At 42.7% G+C, this 12374-nt stretch overlaps 1 protein-coding gene and 1 long non-coding RNA gene across 2 annotated transcripts; both read left to right on the plus strand.

Moving 5' to 3' along the window:
* Positions 1 to 1865: 1865 nt before the first annotated feature.
* LOC137600291 (ras-related protein ORAB-1) lies at positions 1866 to 5315 on the plus strand. The gene is made up of 6 exons (XM_068321850.1): positions 1866 to 2041; positions 3550 to 3622; positions 3727 to 3822; positions 3906 to 4001; positions 4618 to 4749; positions 5021 to 5315. The coding sequence occupies exons 1-6, from the start codon at positions 2028 to 2030 to the stop codon at positions 5216 to 5218; spliced, it is 609 nt and encodes a 202-aa protein (XP_068177951.1). The 5' UTR covers positions 1866 to 2027; the 3' UTR covers positions 5219 to 5315.
* Positions 5316 to 7673: 2358 nt separating this feature from the next.
* Positions 7674 to 9862, plus strand: LOC137600302 (uncharacterized). The gene is made up of 2 exons (XR_011036923.1): positions 7674 to 7815; positions 8310 to 9862. It is a non-coding gene; the product is annotated as an uncharacterized lncRNA (long non-coding RNA).
* The last annotated feature ends 2512 nt before the right edge of the window (positions 9863 to 12374 follow it).

Here is a 12374-nt window from a genome sequence, read left to right on the forward strand (position 1 = left end):
CTTCATACAGAACTCAAACATTTGTCTTGGTTTGATTTTAGGTTCTTGATGTTGTTACTTTTCAAATCCAAATGCATTAATTTATTATTATAAATGTATTATTATAAATGTATTATTATAAATGCATTATTAAAAATTTGATATTATAAATTTAATATAAATAAATTGTAAATTTATTATAAATTTATTGTATATAAATGATAAATGTATTAATCCAGATCCTTTTCATTCATTCACTCACCAACACAAAACGCGAATGTTGTTCTTTGTTTTAGTCACAATGGAGTGATGGCACATCAACACAACCAGAGCACAAGCACTGACGATCCTGGAGCCCATGTCTGAAGGCGAAGCATTAAAAGAAAAACAGATGGAAATGGAGCTTAATGTAGGAATTTTTAAAAGATAAAAGAACCAGGTTATTTATTTATGAAATGCTCAGTTTATAAGTACAGTCATTGAGATCTTCAGGTTTGTAGTGAACACTAATTTATATTTTAAAATAACACATTTTCCATTTGAAAACTAATGAAAAACGATGTCTTACTTTTCCTACATCACCTCTGATCTAACGGTTCTGTCCTTCTAGGTGGATCCGGTCCAACCTGATGAGACCCACGAGCTGGTTTTTCCTTCTGTCTTTAATGTGGGACACAGTCAATAAACGATGCATTTAAAAACAGTCGCTTGCTTCTTCTTGATTGATTTTTTTCTCCCAGAGTCAGTTCAGAGGGATGTTTGACTCCCGTGTTGGAGCATCGTGTCCAGATCCAGGAGATTTGAACAAGTTTGTCAAAAGAAGAAACCTAAAATGACCCGACAGAGGGATTTGATCAAGATCCAGGTCTCTAGAGGACCGGATGGGTTTAATGTTATAAACCCTTTTTATAATGAAGTCTTATTTTTGGACATCATGAAAGACTTCAAAAGAGTCTGTGTGTTTGATCTAAGCATCATTCAGACTACAAATCATTATAAATACTATAAGAATTTGAATAAATGAGATTAGATATGGATTAAAATCTCATGTTTTCACACTGTATCAACAATTAGATGTTATTTTGTGAGAAAAGTTTCTGATCTCAGTTCAGTTCAGACAGAAAATCAGGACTCAGGCCTGTTGGATGGAGCTATATATCAGTAATACAGTTTATAGTGTTACTGTATTACTGATTTGAAATACTTTAATGCCTTGAATACGGACTCAACAGGGACTTTGTCAAGAAAGAATCAACTGCAAAGCCTCCAGATGTATTCAGGTCTGACAGAATTCCAAATAACATGTTTTATTGTAACAGAACATTTTACACTATGTAATGAATTTATTTTCTTAATCAATTTCTTTTTTTCTCAGTGAATATGGCTGCATTTGTTTGAAGAAGAAAAACTATTTCTTTTTTTTAAAAAATCATCATTTCTTTCACATCAATTAAATAATAATTTAAAAAACAACATGACTTTTTTTCTCCTGCCCTCCCCTCTGGTGGGCCAAGAAGAAGAAGAAGACAAAAAGGAAATTGTTTGTTTTTATCTGTGTTACAGGTTATTAACGAATATAAATAAGATTAGGCAGGAGGGCAGCTCCTATTACATTAAACTCGTGGATCAGGTCAGGATATCAGATATTATTATAATTTATAATTTATTTATTGTCATTTATAATTATAATTTAAATACATTTTTATTCAGTTAATTGTAATTAGATTAAAGTATTTTTTTCCTAAAGTAAACGGACTGAATTCTTCCTTATAATCGCCATCTTTGATAACATTACAGTACAGTATACGCCGTAAACGCCCATTGCCACAAAACTCCATTACCCATGATTCTCATGCTCTGGTATTTCCGTGTAGGTATCGCTGGCAGCCATATTTGATTCGATTATGCTGCTCTGCCTGCGACAACAAGTTTAGCCAGTTCCTGACAGAAATACGGTGTTTCTTCACAGCGAAACCAGCTTCAGGTTTAATCTGCGACAGAATCCCGCTCAATCCACACTAACAACAGTTTATAATCCGTAGTCAACGATGAATCCCGAATAGTAAGTGGAGTCTTTGATGTCTTTTATGACAGGTCCGGTTGAGCTGTCAGGCTAGCCACGGAAGCTAAGCTAACTGCTAGCTAGGCGGATCTATAGACTACAAAATGAACGTCAGCTGCTTTGTCTTCGGTGCTAAATTAGCGAGCTGCGGGCTGTGGTTCGGGCCACGTCCCGTCAAATGACAGTTATATTTGTCACGTTAGCTAACATTTTCTGATCGATATAACACGGATTACATCGATTAATTATTGCTTTTTCTTCTGTGATGCTTGTTAGCTTGACTCACTTAAGCTGGATGGAAGTAGCTTCGGTTGCTAACAGGCTAGTTGAATACGTAGCGTCACCGGACACTCCAGATTTTGTTATTCACAGAGTTACTCCGTAGCAGAGTCATAGTGACAGTTTGTCAATTTAGAATAGAGTCACGTTAACAAACACGGACTTTATTTACATCTCATTTGTCGTCGATAAAATTGTAGTTTTTTTAGGGGGGAAAAAATTCTACCCCAAACAGGAAGTTGTTCAATTTGCTCCTGTGGAGTCAGTTAGGTAATAAGTCTGTTGCGTCACTGGAAGGGCGAAACTAATGAATCATTACGTCATAGATCAATCCACCGATGGCTGTAATTATGACATAAGTCGTCCAATAAAAAAATGAAATGGTAATGGGAATTTAATGGGAATGTCAATGGGAATAATGTGTAAAAAAAAATTCAGAGGCCCAAATATTCCCCAAAGTCACACGAATCAATACGTAATTTATTTTTCAGGTTGGAACATGATGATAATATGGGCAAGATATTACAAGAATATCGTAATTTTACGTGAATGAAATTAATTCAATTGTAAGAAAAGCACAATCAGGTTATTATCAACAAATAAAATGAAAACTTCTTTTTTTCAAATCCAACAAAATTTTAAAAAATGCTTTGTTGGTAATTTTCCTTTGATTATTTTTTTAAATATTAAATTCACTGTAATTGCATTATATAACATCAAAAACAGCCATCAATGAGCTGGTTGTAATAGGGTTGTAACTGATTTATTGATGACTGTTGTGCTTGGAGTTCATTGATTATTCATTCATTTCAGTGCTGAAACAGTTAATCCTGATTTTGAGTGGATGAGAAACGTTTAATAATTTAATAGGACGATCATGAATTTCTCATTAATTGGAATTTCCTTCTTTTTCTTCGGGGCAGTGAGAAATCTGTCGACATATTTCTCCATTTAGATCGAAATGATCACAAACTGGGATAGAAAATTTTAAAAAAATTTCACATGGATGTGACCGATGAGTGAATTTTTGCGCTGAAACATGGAAATATTTTTATACAGAAAATAATGTAAACTGATTTTAACATCTGTTCTGTAAAGTTTTGAATAAACTGTTTAAATGACAGGAGAAGTAAACCGGATTAAGACTCAGATTATGAGTGTAATAAACCCACTGAGACGTGGATCAGGACCTGGTCGTCGTGACAATCATTTCTCTCCTCTCTTCACAGCGACTATTTATTCAAACTCCTCCTCATCGGTGATTCTGGTGTCGGCAAGTCTTGTCTCCTCCTCCGGTTTGCAGTGAGTGTCTGTCTTTGTTTTATCTGTGTGAGGGTGGAACCACCCCCCACCCCCCCAGCCGGTGTCGCCTCTGCCTCCCAGACTCACCTGTGTCTCCTTCCTAGGACGACACGTACACAGAGAGCTACATCAGCACCATAGGGGTGGATTTCAAGATCAGAACCATCGAGCTGGACGGGAAGACCATAAAGCTTCAGATCGTAAGGATGACCCCCCGATGGATCCGTGTGTGTGTGTGTGTGGGGGGGACTCTGGACTGACGGGTTGTGCTTTATGTTTGCAGTGGGACACGGCCGGTCAGGAGAGGTTCCGCACCATCACGTCCAGTTACTACAGAGGAGCGCACGGCATCATCGTAGTTTATGATGTCACAGATCAGGTCAGTCACCAGATTATTTAAGTTTATTTATTATACCTCATTGTGAATCAGTGGAGGAGGGGAGGCAGGAATGGGTTTGGTCCTTTCACACTCAAACACACACACACACACACACACACACACCTCTGATCTCTAAATACACACAAACCTTCCTGCCCCACCTCTGTCCCTGTCTCCTCTGTTGACTTTCTACATCAGCAGGATGTTTTCTGTCCACACACACACACACACACACACACACACACACACAAAAATAAAAATCCACACAGCTCAGCTTCTGGATTTGTTTTTCCACCAGTAAGTCCAGCAGGTGGAGCAGCGTGTGGTTCCAGAAACCAGCTTAAAGTCTCCAGATTCAGGTTTTACTTTCTTTTGCCGTAGAGCTCCAGAAATGTTTGTAGATTAAGAAATTTAGAGGCTAAATTAAAAAAAACAACTTTTTGCAGAGTGTCGACTGACGTTACAGAGGATGCATAAAACTTTTATATGACTTAAAATGAGGCGAATCGGGTTCTTTTTAACGTTAAATCACATTAGTCGAGGAAATGCAGCTCCTCCGTGACGTTGTGAGACCGAGGCGGTCGGTTTTCCTGACGTCTCTCTTCCCCTTCTGAAGGAGTCCTTCAATAACGTCAAACAGTGGCTGCAGGAGATCGACCGCTACGCCAGCGAGAACGTCAACAAGCTGCTAGTCGGCAACAAGTGTGACCTCACAACGAAGAAGGTGGTGGACTACACGACGGCTAAGGTCAGTGAACGTCTCGCTGAGGTCTCTTTAGGTCTGACAGCAAACGTCAGGCTGTAAGTTTCAGCTCGTTCACCCGCCGGACGACTGTTTTAGAAGCCGATGACGGAGCCTGAACGAAAAGCTGCACGTGTGGTTAAAGGCTGGATGTGCAAATGTCCACCTGAACCCCCCCACCTGGGTGTTTCCTGCTCCGTTTGTCCCTTCAGTTGAAATTCGAACCTATCTTTCCGGATCCGTTCTGACCCATCTCTTCCCCCGCTTCCTTCGCCAGGAATTCGCTGACAACTTGGGGATCCCCTTCTTGGAGACCAGCGCCAAGAGCGCCACCAACGTGGAGCAAGCCTTCATGACCATGGCGGCCGAGATCAAGAAGAGGATGGGCCCCGGGGCCACGGCCGGCGCCTCGGAGAAGTCCAACGTCAAGATCCAGAGCAAGCCGGTCAACACTTCGTCCGGAGGCTGCTGCTGAGAGCCGACGGGGGGGCTGCCAGCTGAACCCACCCCGAGCCCACGACCAGTCTCATTGTTACCGAGCTCCACAGGGAAAGAAAGAGAGAGAGGGGGTCGGGCGGGTGGGTGGGTGAGGGAGGGGGCAGGGGGGAGGGGGGACTTTGAGCGGACCAGTTTGTGTTTGTGTGTGCAGCTACAACACCACACCATTTCAAAGTCAGCAGTAGGGCGGTAGGCTCATCCATCCATCCCCACCCAACACACGGTCGTACTGGAACCCCCTTTTTGATTTTAACAGTCGGTTAACCCTTGAACACCCGCCTGGCTCTTCTTCTTTCTTTTTTTTTTGTTCTCTGGTCGTTTCCTCCCTCCTCTGTCCGATACGTCGCTTTTCTAAAACTGTAACGTCAAGGTTGTCTTGATGGTGACATCGACCCCCCCCCCGACCCCCGTGACTTCGAATGAAGCACATGCTTAAAGCGTCGCCAGGCGTCGCCAGACGTGATCGGAACACGCAACCCCCCACCCTCGCGAGGAATTGCTCCCAACGACGGCGGCGTTCCTACGACACCAAGGCGCTCCTTACCGGTTCCCGTGCCTTTGTGGCGGGAGACTCAAATTAATGCCTTTGGCGCTTGGTGTTCTACCCCCCCCCCTTACACACACACACACACCCACACCCCAGGTCATGTCCTCTTCAAAACTTTGTACGCTAACCGCTAACATTCCTGTAGCTCCTCATTGGGCTGTGATCCGATAAGCATGTGCTGCATTTGGAAGACGGGCCGTCGCTTTCTCCGCTCATAGCACAACCACAAAGAAAATCAAATGTACCCCCCCATCCCCCGCCCGAGAGTGATCTATGAAACTGTATATATTTATACATAAATGTAAGCGGTGATTTGTGTAGAGAAGTGAAGCGAATGACATGACAGATAGCTGGAATTTAAAAAAAATAATCTCGGCACGTGATTTGTGGCTGCAGACGTGACATTTTTGTGGCACAATGTCTACTATTAAAACAATGAAGGAGATCTTTGATAACCGCTGGTCCTGATGCTCTTCTTTCTCTCTCGTGGACTGACTTCACCCTCATCTCAGCGCCGGCTCAAGCACAAACAAGACAGCCTAGGTTTTTCCTGCTCCAGTGAGACTTCTGTCTGATTGAACATCTCGTATTTCACACATTTAAATTCACTTTTATAATTTTGACTTAACAGCAGCTCTGTTTCTACTCAAAGTTCTCGAGGTTTAATCCCAACAAACAATAAAAAGTACTGAAGTGATATCTTTTGCAATTTAGGAATTGTTTTGTGTTTATTTTCTTTGTTTCCATGGTGACAGTTTGAAAGAAACACAAAACCTGCAGAAAACAGGAAGAGCTTTTTGACACTTGAATAATTTTTACTTTTGTGTTCTATAAATTGAGCTTTTTGTTCCGGTAAATGGATCAACATCAAAACTGGACTTCAGATTTGAAGGTTTCAGCATTTATCTTGAAGGATTGTGGGTTTTTATGGAGATATTTAAGAACTAAAACAGGTTTCTGTGCTGGCCGATGGATTCTGAGGTGACCGCTCCACGCCAGCAGGGGGCGACGTTGGCCTCCTGTAGACTGGAGGCGGAGGATCAGCTGACAGTCACGTTCTTCATAGAGTGAAATTCCGTGACGTCCTTAAACGACCAGCTGAGGATTTTTAAAAAAAAATTTCGTGGTTAAGTTCCCGGAAAGAGAGAGGTTTGGTATCCATGGCAACAGTGCAAACAGGAAGTGATGGGTGATATTGATGCCGTGGGGAAGCTGTCAGGCGTTGGGTTGCCTTTTTAGAGAAGAAGGTACCACAATATACAGAATAATATGAAATACAAATCAATGAACTAACAAATGGCCCCATGTAAATCACGCAGGCCTTTTTCCACCCAACCAGTCAAGGCGGCTGACCGCCCTCCAGAGTCTGGGTCCTGCCTGGGGTTTCTTCCTCAATGAGGGAGTTCTTCTGAACGTGTGTCAAGCTCTGGTGACAAGAAACATCTGCAGGAACACAGTGGAGTTCAGCTTTAGCTTAAACAGTTTTTGAATACAAACCAGATTTGCCTCATTAATCACTTGAAACATGATTTCTAACGTAAACCTCCAAGTCCAGCTGACGGTCACTTCCTGTCTTTACGACCAATCTACGACAGTCGGATGTGTTTGGAGGACGGACCATCCGGGTTGGCCATTTAGCCCCGCCCTCCGTAGGCGGCAGCCCCTCCTCACCGGAAGTAGAAGAAGAAAACGAGTTTAGAGCGGGAAGCAGCTGGAAGTTGTTACGTAGCTAATGGTTGTAGCTTCAAAAAAGACCGAGTTGAAGTTTTCCCTGAACTAAATGTGGAGTTCGAGCTGTTTCCATAGATTCTTTGCGGTCTGTCTTTGCCTTTAAATCATTAATTCGTGACTTATCTAGGCCCGTGAAGCTAACGCAGCTAGCTTAGCCTGTTAGCCGCAAACGATGTTGACCCGGAGCACCATGGAGCAGCTTGAAAGAACGTTAGCCAACAATGAGGAGCAACGTAGTGGACGGCAGAAGCTCCTGGACGCTGTTTTCAGTCCTCAGGTCCACCTCCAGAAAGCAGGTCGGTCCCTGTTTTTATGTTTCCTGTATTTATTTTCATTTGACATGCTGTCTTCACCACCATCTCTTTTGCAACATCAACAACATCCGAAAAAAAATGGCCGACGAGTAGAAGCCGTCGCCAGAATCCAATTTAAACTCTTCTCTCATCACAATGTATTTTTGACATATTGTAACATCGTTTTTTCAATCGTCCATTCCCTAATCAGTGTAGTCACAACATCTTACAACAATTTTGTGCAACTCCAGATATTAGCCTCTGTCCTAGATATAACGTAGCTCAAGGCCCGGGGGCCAAATGTGGCCCGCCACATCATTTTATGTGGCCCGCCCGAGCAGTAAAGGTCACTGTCTGAAAATAAATGGGTCAAAAGTGTGCATTGAGCAAAACTCAATAGTTTGGTTTTTTAAATTGGTGACTAAATATTTTAGATGTTATGTGAGTCATAAAACGGTTGAGACGCTAATCCTGTGTGCCTCCTTATTGATCCACAGCCGGTGCACCGCCACCTATTCACAGTGCTTTTAGCCTGTGCATCACATGAGTCGGTCCAGACTCCCCTCGGTCTGGCGCCGGTTACATTTGGGGGCTCAACCGGGATGTTCTAGAATCACTATCTGGTGAAGTGAGGGCCGAGACAACATGACGCTCCTGTCCAAAGCTTCAGAGAAGGCTGTATTCCAGTACGTCATCCAGAGAACTGAGGCCACCTGAGAAACGTCATCATGTCCATAACCACATCACGTCCGGCGAATGCTGATCCACCAGATCCAAAAGAGACTTCCTGAGTTGAGTCAGTTAGTGACAGTTGCAAGTTCTATTGAAGATGACGGCGTAACCTGAGTGAACCAGAGCTGTAGGACCTGATTGTCGACTACATAAGAAGTGAAGAGTTGAGAAACCTGAAGGATGAAGGCGTGGCCCAGCTCCTTCTCCTTGATGACTTGCTGAGTGACATGCTAACCATCGACGCCGGTGAAGTTGGAGGTAGCCAGACCACATGCAGTCAACAGCGATTTTCCACTCCACCTCCTGAGTAAAACCCTCCAGATCCACTTCCCACTACACCCACAGACATTGGCACAGGTGTCCATCCAGCTGCAGAGGACAGAGACACTCGCTTCCATCCCCTGCAGGAAGAAACGGCAGCAAGTCACCCAGGAACCCTTTCTCGACAGCATCAAACAAGTCGCTCACAGCAGGTGCTGGTGGTGCTCCCCGTGGCAGAGGGAGTCCGTCTTCCAGTGTCCGAGACCAGGTATTGAGGTTTAATGCTGCTCTGCTCCCACACAGAGTTCAAGTTACATGGTGGACAAATCACTGGTGTTGGTTCTGACATCTTACAGTCACCTTTGTAGTCAAATAGATGAAGGGTTGCAAGAAGGTTTTACTGGATCAGAGGTTTGTGCGGTGATTGAAGTCTCAGGACCTGGTACATTCAGAGAAATGCTAAATGATAAGGATGATTTAACTCTTAATGAGCTAAAGCGTTTTCTCCGTGCGCATATCAGAGAAAAACTGTACAGAACTTTTTCAAGTTAAGAAATGCTAAGCAACAAGAGTCCACAGCAGTTTGTGTATAGGATCATGGGGCTGAAACAACAGGTTGTGTTCGAGTCACAACAGCTTGGTATTCCTGTTGGATCTTGGTGAAGTAAGGGGGCGCCTTGCTTAAGAGCGCTTCAGCAGTTCTTGGTCTTCTTCTTCCCTTTCCTGTCCTATGGTGGTTGTTGTTATTTGGATAAAGCCCGCCAATTCATGTGCCTTCAACATTTTTATTTAACAACTTTGATTAACGTAAAACAACCATTATATAAATTATATATACATTTACTACATATTTGTAAACAATCTATAACGCAACTTTAAACAAAAGAAAAGAGCCAAGAAAAAAGTCACATGCAAATAACAACAATGATAATGGCTTCAACACCAATGAAGGTATCAGTGCATATTGTCATTAATCCACGTCATAGATACTTTATCTGAAGATATGTAGACTGAAATGTGTTTTACTTGTGCTAATGTGAAAATAAATGGGTCATCATACTCGGTGTATTGGACTGTTTAGTTCTCTCTCCTTCACTCTTTATTCTTTTAAAGTTTTTATTTGCCTTGAGATTACATCAGTTAAGTGGCACAATATAAATAAAATAGATTTCAATTGAATGGCATGCCAGTATGGAATTATTTTAGATTTAGATAATATTTGTGTATTGGATTTGCTAAATGGAAATGCCTTCAAATTTACAAATTAATGTACAGAGAACAGCAATTTCCAGCTTTTTAAAATTTCACTCGCCTCTAACGCCTTGATTATTGCCCCCACATCTTCTCCAAGGTGATCAGCGAGACATCACAACTTCTCCAGTTTTCTCAACGGGAATTTCACTGTTATGAATATGACTACACTGCCAAAACGAGACAAAATTTAGTGAAGCAACGGGTAATCATTGCAATTTCTACTAAAATTGATTGTATCATTGAACCTTTTTTTAAATATAGTTGTAATAATATGTTCCCTGCTGCATGAATGTCTGACGAAACAGCATCACCACGGCATAAAACGTCTGCGTGCATTATGAACAGCAGCTATAAAGACAGTCGTTTTTAAAGTCATTGTTCATGTCAAATGAGCGCCCCCCCCCAACACACACACATACACACACACACACACACACAAGCCCCTTAACTGAACCAAAGTCCGACCGACTTCAATCAGTAGCATTAACAATCTAGCACACCCTGGTGGATAACTAATTTAGCCCAAATCTGTAACTATTTGAGTAAATAATAATTAGAATAAAGTAAATATAAAAGTAAAGCCAAAATCCTAAAAAGACCGGATGTTCATAGAGAACGACGTCAGTTCCGCTCTGTTTACTAGACGTTCTTTAGTTGATAGTTACGTCTCCAATAAAATCAAGCTGACTTGCACTTATTAAAACTGATAGTATATTCTCAAAAATGTTGGTCAAAGACTTTTTATTACAAATATTTAATATTTAAATATCACAAATACCATTCAATCTGTGAGTCAAATATTAATTTATTCTAAATAAATAAACTTAATTTACTTTAGTTTACTTAATTTACAAATATTCCTGTTGGATTTCTAATTAATTTTCATTCCTGAGGCTGCAGACACCCCCCCCCCCCCACCAAGTTTTCTTTCAAAACAGCAGTGGGCGAGCGAGCCTACGGCTGACGGAGGAGAGAGAGAGATGTTTTGGTGTGAGCTACTGTGGTGTAATGGGGGGGGGGGGTGTCTGTGTTCGTTTGGTTGCTGGGTGATGGGGGGGTGGCATCTGTGACAGCTGCAGAGGCCACAGCTTTGTAACCCATTGCTGCTGGAGGAGGAGGATGTGTGTGTGTGGGGGGGGGGTATTGTGTGTCCATGTGTGAAGTTCAGTCCCACTGGCTGAGCTGTCTGATGCCCCGTCCCCATTGTATTTCTTTCCCACCCAACCCGTCAAGGAGGATGGCGGCCCTCTGGAGTCTGGCTCCACCCTTCAGAGTTTGGGTCCTGCCCGGAGTTTCTTCCTCAATGAGGGAATTTTCCCCCCGGGGTTTCTGTCAAAGTACTTTGAAATGTCTGCTAATGTGATTAACCGTTTTATAAATAAAAATTCATTGATTGATTGGTTGGTTGGTTGATCGATTGATTTGTTGATTGATTGATTGATTGAACAGTTGATTGGTTGGTTGGTTGGTTTGTTGGGTAATTGATCGATCGATCAATCAATCGATCAGCTTCTGGATATACAGGTACTCCTGAAAACCCAGAGACACGATTGCTCATTGATGCCTTTGCAGAAAGCAGGTTCTACTGCCTGCAGCCAGAACCTGCCAATGTGTGTGACGTGTGTGTGTGTATGTATGTGCGTGTGTGTGTGTGTGTGTGACGAGTGTGTGTGTGTGTGAGACGCAAACATACAAAGCCACACTGCCTGTCCGTAGGGGATCAGCTCCTGATGTTGATCATGTCCAGAGAACAGTCTGCTGGTGTCTGACGCCCCCTGGTGGTCAGAATGACCCACTCACGCTAAACTGTGTTGATCCTGTATTGATACTGTATTGATCCTGTATGGATCCTATATTGATACTGCATTGATGGTGTTTTACTGAGTACTGACACCTGCTGGACATTAAAAATCCCTACAGGCGACCACGTTGATCGACTCGACTGACCGGAACAATGATATAATTTGAGTCACTGTATTTTATGTTGTATAATTTCGTATCTTCAGTAGATGTAGAGCCTCTACCGTCACTGACGTGAAGGCGCCAGATATATGATGGGTTCCATCTCGTGGGTCACATGTTGGTCTGAGGAGGGTGTGGGGGGTGTGGGGGTGTGATCAGCTGCAAGGGGCGTTTTTTTTTTTTAGATTCTGACCATCTGGCTGTAATTATGTGACGCTCTGCTTCAGTCGGGCCCCAGCAGCACATCAACCAACAGCTGCCTGGAAGCAGCAGGACGGAGGGTAGCGGCCCCCCGCTGCAGGACTTGATCTTATATGTATAATAGTTGAAGGGGGGTGGGGGGTTACTGGAAG

This window comes from Antennarius striatus, chromosome 8, assembly GCF_040054535.1.
Source record: "Antennarius striatus isolate MH-2024 chromosome 8, ASM4005453v1, whole genome shotgun sequence".
Taxonomy (NCBI): Eukaryota; Metazoa; Chordata; class Actinopteri; order Lophiiformes; family Antennariidae; genus Antennarius; species Antennarius striatus.